This window comes from Aulonocara stuartgranti (assembly GCF_965226115.1).
Source record: "Aulonocara stuartgranti genome assembly, chromosome: 18".
NCBI classification, from domain to species: Eukaryota; Metazoa; Chordata; class Actinopteri; order Cichliformes; family Cichlidae; genus Aulonocara; species Aulonocara stuartgranti.
Genome location: NC_138954.1, coordinates 19674709 through 19691912, shown reverse-complemented (window position 1 = coordinate 19691912; position 17204 = coordinate 19674709). Strand labels below are relative to the sequence as shown.

The 17204-nt window shown below is 39.9% G+C and overlaps 1 protein-coding gene across 4 annotated transcripts in view; it reads right to left on the bottom strand.

Moving 5' to 3' along the window:
• The window catches only part of tnr (tenascin R (restrictin, janusin)), a 216458-nt gene that overhangs the window by 15273 nt on the left and 183981 nt on the right, over positions 1-17204 (bottom strand). For all 4 annotated transcript variants that reach the window (XM_082513738.1, XM_082513735.1, XM_082513736.1 and 1 more), the window contains 2 exons: positions 16617-16760; positions 5608-5738 (listed from right to left, as the gene is read on the bottom strand). In XM_082513738.1, coding sequence (XP_082369864.1) covers positions 5608-5738; positions 16617-16760 — 275 coding nt within the window. The remainder of the gene's footprint in view (positions 1-5607; positions 5739-16616; positions 16761-17204) is intronic.

The following is a 17204-nucleotide window of genomic DNA, read 5'->3' as shown; positions in this document are numbered from 1 at the left end:
AAGAAAAAATGAAATATTCAGCCGGTTTGGCCGGGGAAAAAAAATCATACATTCTGAAGCAATGTGTCCATGTGAATTATGCAGGGAAGCAGCTGGTAAACGGTGTCTCTCAGTCTCAGAGGATCTGTCATTGTCCCGCTGGGTTTTCAGGGTCAAGATAAGATTTTTATTGCAAGTGAGCAGCCCCGTCTGATCAAGGCTAATATATACCTACGTGCGCTTGCTATCGATTGTGTACGTGTAGCTGAATGGTTGGATGTTGTCCTTGTGTAAGATCTTTATCATTCCAGGCATGACCATTACTGATACATGTATTTACAAACTGTTCTGTTCATCAGATAAGAAATTAATCTCAAAGCTACTTTGTGTAAATTATAAGAGCCCATTATCTCGCTAAGAGGAGAAGCTGATTGAACAGCTTTAAGGCTCACCACTATGTGGTTAGATTACTGCTGAGGTAAGACCGAAGCGAGAACGAGCCACACCCTAAAGCAGAGACTGAAAGAGAAAAATCTTAAAAGCACTTCAGTCTGTTGCTGTTGCTTTTATGGGTTGAATGACTCATGTGTTGTTCAATACCCTAAATTCATGATGCTATGAACAATCGTTGTTTATGCAGCTCATAGCAGTGAACAAAGAATGAATAAATAAATCATCACATCTGAATAAATGATAAAAGACAGGGTTCACACAGGTGCTGAAATACTTGAGAATGCTTGAATTTTAATGTGGTGTTTTCAAGGCTTTATAAGAGCTTGGATTTTGAATAAAGCAACTGAAACTGAAACAAAGCAACTGAAACTTCGCTGCCATATCTGCCTAAATAGATTGCTTTTTAGATAAAGTAAATAAGCCCGAGGGAGGATAATTGCTTTTGCCTTTTACAACAAACACAGACAACGCTCGAGGCTCACTTGCCACCTTAATCTTTTCGTGCGTGGCGTCAAATGTGATCTGCCGGTGTTTTTGGATGCGCGTCCTGTGATGCAACGTGAGCAGGAGATGACAACATGTCAGGATGTTGCTGTTTAACTTAGTGAGGGCTTAAAAATAACAACCGCAAATCGTGGTCGAAAAGAGGAGCAAATACTCAAAAGTCTGCAAAAAGAGCACGCAGCCTTTCACAGTAAGAGAGTTTGCGTTGTAAAAGATGAACCGCAAGTTTTTATTTATTTCTTTTTATTATTCAGTTTGCTAAATTATACATTTCTCGAATCTGTACCCCATCTGGCAATGTTAACACACAGACTCCTGAGGATGAAATGGACTGTGATGTTTAGCAGCAGAGAGTCAGTCTCCAGTGAAATTCCTAAAGCTTTTATTTTTTTTAGCTGTAAACTCTTCACACTTCACTCACTCAGCTCTGGACTAATCTGATCTTTCTCACATTGCTAACTCGGTCAAGTCTCTGAACTCTTTCCAGTCATTAACATCTGGAAAAACACCCAGGACATTGTTGCCTGATGTCTGAAGAAACAGATGTACATATATAGCTTTTGTGTGTGTATATTGATCTATATTGATTTTTCCTCATATCACGTGGCATTACACCAGCAGTTGTACTATAAAACCCCAGAGAGGTATACCTGAAATCATGCATCTCCACATTCCTCCACACAACCGCTCCCAAAGTATGGAAATGCAATTTTTCAGCTTATTTACATAAATATGCACATATATCATTTATACCAGCTGTGTGGGGCTGGAAAAGCTTAATTTTGCACATTGAAATGTGTCTGAAATCATCTTCAAAAGATTATAGAAACCCTCAGTTTGCCTATAAAATGAAAACAATTTCTAAATCTGTTAGCTTATTTTTTTCTATTACACAATTAAAATGCTACAAGGCATACTTTGTAAAAAAATAAATAAATGTCAAAGTGACTTAAATAGCTAAATAGCTTTCTTTTCCTCTCTGTCTCTGAAAGAGTGTATTTGGAGTTATAATGAAGCGTAAGAACAACCAAGATACAAAATGAGTGAAGTCACAGCTGGAAATTTTAAGCAGCTTATGTGTCAGTTTTTAAAGATAGGAACATTTCTCCATCTCTCCTCTAGAACAGTAAGAGGAGTGTTTAGCTTGTTCAGGTAGCAGCTTTTTGGTTTAGTGCTGACCATTGCTCACTTTTTGCAAAAGCATCGTCTGCAGCAGGTCATGCCATCTGTCGCTAATTAACATAAATACTTCAGCACCTTGATGGCACTTTATTATCATCATCATCATCATCATTATTATTATTATTATTATTATTATTATTATTATTATTATTATTATTATTATTATTATTAATAAAGAAAATTAAACTATGGCCACTATGGATTTTTGAGATCACTGCTGAAATGCCCTCTTTCCACTTGACTACCTTCCAAGCGCTTAGAGTGTGTGGCATATATATATGTGTAATCAACATTTAGGTAAGTAAATCTTAATTGCATATTTTTTTTAAATCTAGTAAGAAGTTCACTTTCTTTTTATCCACCAGGATGAGCTGACCATATGAAGCAAGATAGGCCAATGCTTTTTCTGTTGTTTACTCCAAATAGTTTACCTGCTATCTGAACGTCCCAGCAAAAATTGAGACTCATGCAGACAGCCAAAGTTTTTGTAATCTGTCCAAATGTCTAATTTCTGTGAGCTTACATGAACCATAGCGTCAGACTTGCGTTCTGAGCAGACAGGAGTGTCACCAGCTTCAGCTTTAACCCACCTCCCTTAAGGTTTAATGTGTTGAGTGTTCAGCGATGATCTTCTGCGGTTTCCCCCATTTCCAATTCCCAGTTTGAACTTTAGGGTCACCTCGGCTATGTTTACATGCCTTAAATCAGGGATATCAAATATAAGGCTTGGGGGCCAGAAGAAGCCACTGGACGGCTCTGGAAAATGTGAAGGAGTCATTTACTTTTAACTGTATTTTCATAAGTTTTACAGCTTTTCCTACTGATAACGATTCCTGTTATTAATAGAAAAGTAATTAAGTAATAGACAAACAATTACATGAGACAAAGTTCCTGTTTTTCCACTATGTCTTCAAATGTATATTTGTATGTATTTTTTACAGTGTGTTCACAGAAAAAAATAAGATTTTCTCTGAATTAACAAAACCTTTTTATTTTAATTATGGGACAGTCTGACACACCTTTTTCCTGTAATTTACACATTTATTATATAGTTTCACTGGTTCGGCCCACAGTGTAAAATGACATCCCAGCCTTAAATGCTTCCAATTCTGCCATGTGATTGGCTTATTATATGCATTATAAAGTGGCCGAACTTGTGTAGCTAATAAAGTGGCTGCTGGGTGTACCCAGAGAGAGCAAAAGTAAATAATATAACAGTATATATTTAACGTGTACTACTATATTATTTACTTACATTCGATTTAAATTCAGAAAATTCATGGAGTTATTAATGCACATGAAAGCAAAGTGTTAAAACTAGTACATGAAATGTTGATTCTGTGTTTGAAAACAAACCATTACTGTGGGAAAAAGGACAGAAACACAGAGAACAGGGTCAGCAGAGAGATTCTTGATCTAAGAAAGAGCTTTGCTTGTGTAAAATCTCATAAAAGAGCTCATCTCAAGAGTCAGACTGCATTCTTTGTGCATGAGTGACACCCGATGGACAACCGCACAGCAGTGCCACACTTGCAAGGTCAATTTGCGTGTGTGTGTGTGTGTGTGTCTGTGTTTGTCTGAGAGAGCAAGGTCATCATTACAGTACATCAGTATGGATCTTTGTGCTTGTTTTGACCACATGGCTCTCGCTAATGTGCTTTATTACCGTTACTGAGCCACATCAAAACATTTAATCAAAATAAACAACGTCTCTACCGAGGCACATTATAATCATATCTCTATTTGACAGGCAATTTCACTGTGTGAGTGTGTCTGTCCCTGAATGCGTGACCGCTCCCCAACAAGGGGCTTTACCTGATTGAAAGATAAAATTAGAACTTTAAAGGGATTATCATGAAGTTGTGATTCTGCATTAATATTCTGTCCTGATCACTGCTTAACTCGGTGTATTAATTTCACTAAATTCGCACTTTCCAAAAAGAGGTTTCAACACATCTGACATGAATTATCATCTTTCCGATGCATTTGCTGTTGATTATACCTGAGCAATTAACATCCAATCATCCTCCATGGCATGTATATAACTCTTGAGGAGGATCATTCGGTTCTGTTGTTTGTTTATTTATTCATTTTTAATAACCTTACAAAAGAAACAGGGTTCATTGTTGGGGCAATGATGGCATGAGCTTTGGTCACAAATGCAATTTAACTGGCTGATATTTCAATAGGAGCAGTGAATATAGTCACATCTTCGTCTATGACATCAGTAAATATTGTCAGAATTTGTTGTTGACAGTTTACAATCGATGACAGCGATGCTCGTGCATTTGTCATTATCGAGGACACGATACGAGACTGTGTCTGCAAGAACTGCCCGCTGACGAATACAACGAGAGGGAGATATTACCAGGCTGGATGCTTGACCCCTACGGGGAGGGGGTCCGATGGCTGTGCTGTGATCTGTTTGATGAGAGTCTCTGCTGGCTGCTCTTCTCTGTCTGTGTGCTATCTGTTTCACTGTGGGCGTGTAGCTGCAGGCTACAGAGGACATCTATCAAAATGTATGTGTATGCGTGCATATGATTTTAAGTGTACACCAAGTTAAAGTGTATGTTCCAATTAATGAGGTGTAGCTTGCAACGCATGCACACCTACATGAAATGAACACCAGACTCACACCTATGTCTTGGAAAACTGCGGCTGTGTATTCCGTGGTTGGATGAGATCTCAGATTTGATTGAATCCAAGCGATGCCACTATTTACTCCACTAATTCTTTAAATTTCAAATAGCTCTTTGCTGTTAAGCCAGTGTTCAAAAATCTCTGTTATACAAGTTACATAAACATTTTATTGTAATATTTCATTTCATTTCGAAACAAAAAGGAGGAACCACAGGAAAAAAAGGTCAAAATATACCACATTAGTATAAACACTAAAATAGAAAGTGCGTGAGAGTGGGAGTGCTGGGTGGATGTCTTCAGCTTTATATGGTTTAAAAGATGATATTATTTAATGAGGGGAGAGAAAAAAATAAGGAAAATAGGAAAATGAAAAAAGAAAATAAGATAAATACATACAGGAAGATCTTTGTCCTGTGTGTGGATTCTGTGGATACTGGGAAAAATACTCCTTCACATGAAGCCTCTGGCTTTACTGTTACAAGTAGTTCTCTTGTTTTGTTTCCAGACTAAAACCTCTCCAAACAAACAACATTTTAGTCAAATCAACAACTTATCATTTTTTTCACGTTCAGTTACCAACTGAAGCTGCAGCAGGTTCATGGTTCGACGTGGGGTTTACTTTGGATCAGTAAGTGGACCAGCCCTTTCCATCCGATATCTGATGGAACCGAGACTGTGACAAGATCGGATAGACTCGCCTTTTAGACACTGCTCGTCGTTTCATTTAAATAGGTTGCAAATATCAGAATACAGGTTAATTATGCTATACAAAAAATAGGAACCAGCACTACCAGTGGAGCTCAGGTTTAGGGGGTCGAGTTGAGGCGAGCGGGTTATGCCACTTACTTTACGGCTGCCGTCGGGTGTCTTGTAGGTGAGCATGTAGTTGTCTATTTCTGCAATGGGCGGCTGCCATGAAATGAGAGCACTGCGGTGATTCACTTCACTGGCTGTCAGGTTCACGGGTGCATCCATGGCTATCAGAAACAGAGAAAACACATTACTTTGACACTCGTGAAGAAGGTTTGCAAGACATTTAGGCAACGGTGAAAAGACTTCTACTGGTGCTGATACTGCACATAATAATGCTGTTCTTAACCCTATAATGCCCTTTGTATCATATTTTTGCTGTTTCCGAGACCTCTATCTCAGCAACATGATCAATACTTGCCATAATTTCAAAATGTTACGGACAAAACTCTTTTTTTTTTTAAATATAAAATTAACATTGTTGTTAACAAAAAGTTGCCAAAAACGCCCAATGTATTAAATGCGATACAAAAAATATATAATAAATACATAATACAAATATATTATACACAACATGATATAGCAGAAAAAATGTGGATTTTGTTATAAGGGTTAATAAACATCTCAGTTCCAAAAAAATCATAATTTTCTGGCTATTTTTTGACGGGTTGAGTCTTACAGAGTAAATACCCACTGAGATCATGATTTATTACTCAAGACTGTTATTAAAATGTTCACTACCTTTATATTTTATTGGTCCAGTAGTGATATGGTACACTGGTGTCGAGTGCATTGTCCAAGTACCACCCCTGCAGTTTGAGGAGCTTGAGCAAAGCTAGGAGATGCAGATGGGTACAAAAAATGACATCTCTGAAGCTCATCTCTTTGTTTGGATAAAACTACAGCCTCCGCTGCCTGCTCAGGTTTTCTCTTTATGGACAGAACAAGCAGTAGACGAAGAAAAGTGGCAGTGATCCAGCCTTCTAATAAAACCTCAGCTCAGATGAAAGAGTCTCGAGTGTTAAGATATAAATTGCATTCATGCCAGTACTGCTGAAGGCCATCTTGAAAGGGTTTAATTATTTAGATTTTTCTGCCACTTAACCACAAGTGCAGCGCTGCTGATCTCCATGAAGAAGGATGAGGCTGCCATTACCACATATCTCTTAGTGTTAACAAAATGAAGAGATCATGCACAGTAATTTGTTTTAGTCCATACGTCAGTATTTCATATGTTATTTCGAAAAAAAAAATGTTACTCAGACAGGAGTCAACGGCTCATTTTGAGCTGCAGAGTAATATGCCAAATATTTACTGTGCTGCACTGATGTATGAAGGGATGTGTCATCCGCTTAATTTGTGTGACTCATTTAGTCTTTTTTTTTTTTCAAAAGAATGAAAGTCTATGATACAGCTTTTTAGTACTTACACTACGAGACCATAAAAGTTTTCTGTATATATACTCTAAGCATTTAAAAGATGCCAGTTTTATTATAAAGGCCCCTATTGTGCTCTTCAGTCAGATTCTGTTGCTTTTGTAATTGTGACTTTGTATATCTATGGTGCGAGATGACATCATTGATTTATTTATCTTGGACAAAAAGGCTCATAGTGAACACACCATCCCCGACATCCAGCTTTTCAAATGTTCTTTTCACATTCATTACATATAACACACAAAATCTCTCTGTCTGTCCATCTGTGAACTCTGACACAGTCAGGAGACGAGCAGGCAAACTTGAGCCACAGCTACACCTTTTCCACATCACATATTATCATTGTAAATGACCATTAGCTTGCTTCAAAGCAACTTTTACAGATGGAAGCAGTGAGTCTGATAAATGCACAACTTGATGGCAAAATGTTCTAGGTGTGCTCTTTCTTTAGTGGTTGTTAAATTCTGTTGTATGTTTTATATCTGCCTACGGAGAATCGATGTGAATCACAGAATGACACAGTCCTGAGCTGCCTACAGACTGCAAACGATAGCAGAACTCTAATTTCCTTTTTACCTTTCATAGCATCTGTGATATTGAACCCTTGGTACGACGACCAACGTATGTGTTATTCATTTGTTTTATGTAAATGTTGCAAAGATCTAAAAAATACTGCAACATAGTGTTTGATGTAATTTCTAAACTGATCACCTGCCAATGGGCTAAAATGAGCCATTTTTTATGGCTTATGCACCTACAGCATCATATAAACATCCTTATAAGGTCTCATTTATGGCCACAAAACCTGAATTATACGTTGTATATTTCCGAAAGCACCTAACAATGGACTAAAACCACAGACTAAACAATACTGTAGCATCGACATGTCCAAGTGAGTCCAGTGTGTCCACCTTAATGCTTTATGACCAGTGATGATTTTGGCATCTTACAACTAAATTTATAGCCATAAGCTAATAGAATAAACAAAAAAATTCAAAGCACACCTCACCATCTCTACCTTCTAAGAAATTAACAACAGAAAAGAAAAGAGGAGGTACTTGTACACTTTAAATGTACTCCAGGAGGTGTGTACTCTAAAATCTCCACATCAGCACTCCTGATTCCCTTTAGGGCCGGCTAAAAAGAGCAGCAAGATATTTTTCCATGTTTAGTCGCTGCATATCACAGCCTCAAAAAGCATTCAAACCCTTGATCAGCAAGCCCACCCAAGTTTTACCGCACATTACATTACATCATCCAAGAATATTCTGGGTCCCTGCACGGTTTTAAACAAGGCCTGATTACAGTGCCTTTGTTGCTACTTTAACCACATCACAAGAAGACTCACCTCAGTTTCCAAACCTTACATCACCCTTTTTAAGCCAATATCTGATCTTCTGACATGTCGCGGAAGCACCGACATGCTCCAGCCTTATTTTAGTGCATAATATAAAATAGATGACCCTCTATTTGGAAAATCGGTTTCTTGGAGTTACATCATGACTCTGGGGCACATCGTCAGACACTCACGCAACAGCGCTCAGTGTTAGGGAGGACTGAAACAAATGAAGTGCTGAGCTTTGTGCGCTCAGCAGTCCAATGTCACCTCTGTGAATAAGAAATAAAGATATCCTCTACATGGCCGTCTCTTCTTCCGATTCCCTCTGTCTGATTTCCTTGCTTTTGATAGCCGCCCCCCCCCCCCCCCCCTTTTTTTTTTTCTCTTCTATTCGTCCTCTGTAGGGAAATTAACATGAGTTTTTAGGACTCCAAGGATTAGAAGAGCTGGGGAGTTAACTCTGAGCTCAACATCAAGCCCCAAAACTGAACTCAGACTTCATAAAACTTTGCAAATACAAAGAAAATCCTCAGCACCAGCTTCCCCGCACACTTGTCAGTTAAATCCTTTTGTGTGTACACATGTGGAAAGATCAATGACAGCTCGGTAATTAACTGCGTGTACCTGAGCTGATAACCTCCTGAGAGATGCAGGGTGCCTTCTCTCACAGAAGGTGATAGGCAGACTCACGCTGACGGGGGGATGTTTTAGGGTGAGAGGAGTGAGTCGTCCGCTTTAAGACAGAAGAGGCACTTTGCAGAAGTCCAGGGTGACGTGGCAACCTCCTCTCATTGCATTAAGTTTATTGACCTCATCTGCATCTTATGTCTGCTTTTCCTCCTTGTCCCTTTGTCTGTTTTCTCCCACGTCCACATCAACCCGGGGCCTTCCACTTTCCTTATCTCCATTAGCGCTTATGTTTCACTCTTCTTCTCGTTTTCCCATCCTTTGCCCACCTCCTCTTGTCCTCCTTATCTGACAGGCTGTCACTCTCTTTCAGCGTGCTGCAGAAACAATGGAGTTTATCTATTCTTCTTTTCATTCCCCCGTTCTGATGAACACTGCGGCTGGATTATAGCTGCGTAGGGGACAGGTGAGAGTGGAGCTTCTGATTCATAGAAATATAACAACCATCATTTAGCTCGTCTTTATTCTCCCCTTTCTCTTCCGTCTCCAGCTAAATCTGTCCCCTTGTCTCTCTCTCTTTCAGGCTCTCCCTCCAATTAAACCTTTGCATGGAGTGCGGCCGAGCAGGTGTTTCACAGTTCCTGGCAGCTCTGGCGCTCTATCTTTGGATGACGAGGTTTGAACAATGGGATTGGGATGAATAGGTTTGGCTACATCTAATGACTCATTAACACACGTTGTAAACAATTCCAGAGGAGGAAAAAAAATAAGCACACACAGAGCGGCAGATGGGAAGGGCAGCATGGGCACCAGCAATTTGTTGCAATGAGACAAAAGGGAGGAAGTGACTCTTCTTTTTTTGAGTGGATATCACATCCCTGTGCCAGTTTACGAGTGAGTGATGGTGTCTGGATGATGTATAGGCCATCCATTTGTGTTTATGAAGTCAAATGTAAGCAAATGCTACTTGGATAAAACTCACAGATGGAGCGATGATGGCCAAGACAACACTGTGTTATTATCTTTTAAAGTCCAACTGTCTACTCCGGTATACATATGTGCCCGGTCAGTCACTTTTTTCTCCGTTTCCTTTTGGAGAACAAAAACATTTGGAAATAAAATAAATGTGTATGTCATATCTTTTGTTTTCACAATTGCTCACACCGCGGTTTTGCCTTCGTATGCAAATCAGTCACACTGAGCTAGACAGCAACCTGCTGCACAACACAAGGACTAAACACCTTGAATAACTAATGTTAGCTTTTCTGCTCAAGTCTTTTTCTTATCTAACTATTAAACAAGAACACACGTGTGGCTTCTTTAAGGATATAAACTGAAACAAACATCTTATGGCAAAAGGTGCTCCATTAAAGTCAGTTTGTAGGATGTATTGCCAATTAGCTGGTCAGTTGGTGGAACTTGAGAAGTAAACAAACTTGCAAAATTCACTAGATGTGAGTATTTTGTGTCCTACGGTGGAGCAAAGACACTCGGAAAGTCTGCAGGCTGCTGTCAATCAAACACATCCATTCCCTATAACCAGCTGAGATGAAAAGCAGCATTTCTGTCTGTTAACAAATCATTTATGATGCACGGACAATATTTAAACGACAAAAAAAGGATGTCTTGACGGCTTTAGTGCATATTATTTGATATTATACTAAAAACACAATATACGATATATACGATGTTCTATTTTCCCATAAAACATTTAACAGTGCAGGCTTTTGAGGAAGCAAGACGATAAAACTGTCCAAAATGCATCATTTGCCTGAAGAATAAAGATTACGGTTGTGTAATAGCGGCACTCGGTGAAGAACTACAGTATAAACCAGAGCTGCCTGCAGCAAGGATTGCTGCTGCTTGAGAAACGTGCCAAGCTCTTCTCAGCTAGCGGGTTCAGACACATCTGAGAGAAAAGTCCCGGTGCTGCAACCTACAGGCTTATGCGGCCACCTTCAGCAAAATCCCTTATTTTCTAGCCTTTTAGCTTAAATATCTGCCTGTGGGGAGCCAAAACTGCCTCTTCTGACAACAAAAAACTTTCATCTGTGGTTAACAGGCTTGGGGAATCCAAAAAGTACTGTGCCACCACCCGAAAATAAATAAATAAATGATTAAATAAATATTAACTGTGGATGAGCCTCATCTCTTTTTCCACACTTCTGTCTGTGCTGTGCTCAGCAGGCATAGAAGAAAAGTGAAAACCTGACATCTAGAACTTTTACTGACCTTTTGGACATGTATATGTGTTTGTATCAGGTAGACAGGAACTGCAGCTTCTATCTGAACCTTTATGGATTCATTCTTAGTTTAAAAGAACTTGTTAACTTATTTAATTCCACGCTAATCAATATATCTATGAGTGCAACGTGAGAGTACCTTTACAAATTTAACAGTATGATCTTTCTGTGTAAAACATTTTAGTCAGCAGTATTTGTGCTCTAGACAAAACCTACTCACAGGCTTACTGCATAAAAAATACACAGAGCAGTAATTCTCAACCCTGTGATCAAGTAGACAGACACAAGAACAAAGTATTCAAAACAAAAGAAAAAAGCAGAAAAAAAAAGATAGCGGGAGTAGGCAGGGTGGCACAGCAATAGATCCAAAGCCGGAGTAGCTGACCAAAACAATCAAAGGTCTCATGTTTTCTCCCAGCTCATTCGCAACTTGACATTTTCGGCTGGAGTGCAACAGCGTGAGAATGCAAGCTGTGAGAGAGGAACAGAACCGCGCTTTAAGGTTTCAATTAGGAAGTTTAATTAACAACACTGGAAGAGCTCTTTGAAGCTGAGGTTGACTGAGGCTCCCCCTGCTGAGACATGTCATCATCAGTCCTGGAAGGCAGAAGACTTAATTGTTGTGCGTTTGAGAGCTCACAGGGCCACACAGCACACAGCTGTGTGAATAGAGCCTACTGTATACAGTACGTGTGCACTGTGAGGCCGACACTGTCAAAAACTCAAATTGATTTTAGTCCCTTTGTGAATTCGGGCAAAACTCAAGAGAAAAAGCAGTGGATATATAAGTGGACAGAACAGAAGTACAGTAGAAAAGAGAAGGAAGAAACTTATTTTCTCATCTACAAATTTAACAGAATTCAGCTTTGATAATTTCTGTGGCTTTATGCTCTTTTAATGTAGGGCAGAATAGATCAAATACATTTCTGAATGAATACACCGAGTCCTCTGCAAATGCCTTTTCCTCTTTTCTGTCTTCCCCACCTGAGAATATTTCCTCCAGATTGGCACAGCGAGAATACATTTAGTCTGTTCCACTCAGAGAAGGACACCAACAAAAGGGAAGCACCCGACCGTTTTCTTAATCCAATAAGACAGGACATTCAAAACAAAACAAAATCCTTGTCCTCTTCGCTCACTCCGTGGCGTTGCCTGGATCACAGCAATTTCCCAGCTTCTATTATATGAGGGATTCTAACCGGGGCAGGAGCGCGCGTTTCCATCCTTCTTGTTTTGTTTTCTCGAGAAGCAGAGGTACGTGATGCACAAGCAGAGCTACTGTTTCAAAATTAGAAGCACCTTAAACTGCCAAGAACATTTGTTTATGTATGAGTTACTATATGCATATGCCGCATTGACATGGATGCAGGCACACCTAATTTTCCTGAGCCCACATACATGTTTTGAAGTGTCTGGAGCCTTGCTCTCATACATTGTCAGAGCTTGTTTCCATTTCCAGTAGTTCGTATCTGCTGCAGTGCAGGACAGGCATCTCTGGTGCTCAGATCCCATAGGGAATGTGAACTCCTCTGCTGACTATTTTTTTTATTTTTTTTCCCCTGGAAGAAAAATCTAAGTTTACAGAGCTGCAACTCAGCTAAACTAGAACAATTCCTTCACCCCTAACTTTCCTTTCAGTGGAGCAGGCGACAAACGTGAATTTACTGTGGGGGACAGGTGGAGGTGGAGCAGGGATGAGTTTAATCCTCATCACATAACGACTGTTTCACCACATCTACCGTCAGGCAGAATACAGACTCTCTGCAGCAGGTTTGAAAAAGAATCAAAGCTATTTAAATCAGTATCAGAATACATTATTAATCCCTGAGGAAATTATGTAATAAAGGTGTACATACACCTGACTGGCACTGTGAAACAATCCATCACAATATTAAGTATGCCTGAAATTCTTGCTGTTAGTCTTTTTGTTCCAAACTTTGATGCATGCATGCAAAAAACTTGTCATGAAAGATGGTAAAGGTAGCCCTTTACAAGAGTGGTACAAAGTGGGTAATACCATTGTAACAAATAGGTAGCTTCATGGTGACATCAGCATAAGTAAGTCAATAACTTTGGTTATTTGTCAGGATTTAGTGCGCAGAATATGAATAAGGCAAGAAAAACACACTGCAGTAAATACTGAATTATTTAAACATTACAGCTACTTATTGTTAAATCATATTTCTTAAGTTGGAGCAGATTTGTGTTTGCAATAAATGGGGGTGGGTGGGTGGGATATCAAAGCAGCAGATGGTGCAGATAAAGTTTAATGTTATAATCCTGATACAAAGGAGCAGATTTTAGGGTAAACATATCATGAGGGCTGTAAAAAGACAGAATTCCCTCTTTTCAATATTGTTTTTGTGTTGCTGGTTCACCCATCAGAGCTTCTGCAGCTAGTGTGACTTTGATATGCAGGTGAGTTTGCCAGCCAGCATTGCCTTCATCCAACAGCAGTGATCTTGGAGCCCTAAAAGGCAAGAATGCAGTGAGCTGTATAAACAACACTGATGACTTCTTGCACCTGTCATCTGGTAGTTTCTCCCACTCTTACTTTCCACTGTGTTCGAGCTCTTAAATGTCTACAGAATTCCTTTCTTCATTGGCAGATTTCATGTCTCTGGTTTTAGTGCCATTAACATCAGGACTGGACAAGTTCAAAACAGTCCAGTTTTTATTGTTGTTTTTCTTTTAGATAGTAAGCAATCGTTTTACATCTTAAGTTCATCAAGCAAAAGGCTCTGCTTGGTTTCAGTTAAAAGGTTAAAGCCACCTTTCTAATATTATGGTGCTAATGTTACACCCTTGAGCCACCAAAACAGCCATCACACTGACACGGGAGGACTGGGTCCTCGAGTGTCTGGCATCAGGCAGCAGTGAATTCTTTGGGTGCTGTGGGGTTCGAGGGTGGAGCCTCTGCTGACCAGAGCAATAGGGAGGTTCAATTCAAAGCTTTGGGTTCTTTCTCTTCTTCTTGTTGATGGTCCTCGCTATCCAACAGTGACAGTTCTTGTCCACAAAAGGCAATGCTCAACAGACTTTCTGAGAGGGCACCTTTGTTCCATGTGTGCACCGCACAGTGCATGGCAGGATCTATAGTCCAAGGATACTTCAACTGAACAGGCACCTGGCATTACCTCGTCAACAGCACAATCAACTTTTGCTCCTGAGGTGAGGGAAGAAATCTAAACTCTGCTGGAGAAAAGGTTCCAATAGTTCCCACTCCAAAGACCCACAGCTACTATTTCATTGTTTTGAAAGAGCCCTCTGAGCCATGAGATAACCATGCTAAATAAGTACTTTCAGTTCAGAATGCTAACTGCATGTCAGGGGGTTGGAGTCACCGTGCACAAGGAGCTGGTTAGATTTGAAAGAACCTTATTTTCATTGCAAGTCCTAATTTCATCGAAGCAGTCCTTTTGTGTACTGGATAACGGCATAAAAATATTGTGCTCTCTCATTCGGAGTCTTGCTTGTGGCTCAAGGCATCGTTGGCACCCATCATGACAGAGGGCTTCTGGCCCCTGAACTACCTCTATGAGCTATTGATTTGGGAGAATTGGCTCATCCAGCCAGCACTCACGCAGTCCTGCTGATAATAGATTTACAATCGCTGAGGTTCAAACCAAGAGAAATACCATCTTCCTCCCAGTTAGAAAGTTTCTTTCCAGAGTTGAAGTTGGACTCTGTAATTAATAATGCATGGTTATCCCAGTGTGGTCAGGCAGTCCACACTACCTGACCACACAGCTTCTTTTGGAGAGACAAAGTTCCTTTCAACATGAACATGCAGGGCAGGGCTGTGCAAAAACAAATATGTGAATTTTGTTTGGCAGGACGAGGAAAGGTAGTATATCACTCCGTTAGAGCTGAGGCATTTTTACAGCCTCAATCCCACTGCAATTTTTATTTCTGCACCACGATGTAGACCGTGACAATACCCCCATATTCACATATATTCAGTGTTAGGATAAACTGCCCTTTGCCCCACTCTCTCTTTCTCTCTGTCAGTCTATTTAAATATGGTGCTATAAGCTGCTATCCCTAAAGGCGCCTCATAAACTGAGAGTTCTAAACCACTGAATGGATTTCAGCTCCTTCCAGAGAAAGAATGCGGTGCACGGAGAACAGATACAGAAACGATTTGGCCACTGTGGATGTGTTCACCTCCTTTACTCACACAAGTTGTTGCTACAGCTGCTGATTTAGGGCCAAGTCATCCTAATCTATCTGCCTGGGTATCACTGGTTGCAACTGAAAGGGGGCTGGGTGTTATGCATATAACCAATGAGGGAAGGAAACTAGATATAACACAGGTCAGCTCCTTACTGCCTAAAGAGCCTGTGAAGTGCAGTGTAGATTGAGGAGATGAGACTGTGCAGCATCTTTAATACCCCTTAGGGAGGGCGAAGCCTCTTGTGCCAGCAACACTCTCATTGGCCTTGACAGGCACGTTGAAGTTAATTTTTCAGGTCTCGCAAGGATCCAATGCACATACTGATGTGGTATACCTTGTCTCTATCCCTCAGGGAACATTCGTTATGCAGTTGTCGTTTTTTTCTTATTATACATATATATATATTTTTTTTTTACTTGATATTGATTGTCATATTTTCCTATAGTTTCATACAGCAGGTGCCAATAATAGTAATCACATTACTGTGTAACTATATTAATGCAGACAGAAATTAAACCAACTGACACTGTATTCTTTATCCTTTATGGGTTCGACATAACATAACATAACTGCTTCTTGTATCATTAAGGCGTCAGTCTGTGACAGGCCTGAATTATATAAGACCCACCTTCTTGCCATCTAGTTACCAATTAATAGGAAAAACAGTGGCATGAGTATTTTGTTTTTGCCATTTTGCACACTTATTATGGGCCAGGGATAGCTCAGTAGGTAAAGTGGTCGCCCCATGATCGGAAGGTCGGCGGTTCGAATCCACTTAACGGCTACCCTGAGGTACCCCTGAGCAAGGTACCGTCCCTACACACTGCTCCCCGGGTGCCTGCTTAGTGGGCTGCCCACTGCTTCACTGAGTGAATGGGTCAAATGCAGAGAAAAACAAGTAATTTCCCCATGGGGATCAATAAAGTATCCATTATTATTAAATTGATATGCACTAGCAGTTTTCTCTGTTAATTATAATTAATTATATATATTTTTTGTAAGAAATAGCACAGCTGATTATTTTGAATTCTATTAATCCCCTTTGAGGGGTGAATGATCCATTGCAACTTTTCAAGGGTAGTGCAGCAGCTGCCCTTGGTCATTAAAAAAGTATCAGAAAAATTAACAATTAACATAACGATAGTTTTTGCTATAAATAAAACTGTATGTGCCCAGGACACCTGCACAGACCCAGTAGGCTAAACTCAGGCCTGCAAGAAGACGGCAGTGCTAGCTGCTGAGTCAGCTGCCCACTGTACTAGCCGAATCAAACGGATACATACGGGTTTGGAGGTTGGTGATGACGGTGCCACTTGTAAGTGGTCCTTTGGTGGCGTAGAGGGCTACAGAGTAGGTGGTGCTTGGCTTGAGGTTGGACAGCTGCAGTTCCTGCTTGTTGCCTTCCACGAGGAAAGTATCAGCCGTTACTAGAAAATGAAAAACAGAACACAGAAAACACATGAATGTTTACTACATTTAAACCATCCTAAAAAGATTGCAGTGTGTATCTCTGAAAATGTTTCCCAACACAGGAAACATCAAAGTTTATAACTCCGCCTTGTGACACCTGGACTATTTTCTCTTCTACATTGTACATAGTAATATTTTAACTTGGAAATATTTCATTTTAATTTTTATTGCACTTTATATTTTTCTGTTCCTAACTGTGTGGCTCCATGGTGCAGTGATTTACACATTACACATTCAGTATTAAGAGAGCTCTTATTTACTTTAATATTATGAAACCATGTAAGACACTGTGCTCAGGCTAAGAAAGATAATAATACAAAAACAATGCCACATTCAGAGGCTCACTGGCAGTATTTGTGGTTGTGGAGTGTTAAATTAAGGTGGCAATGATGGAAGGTCAT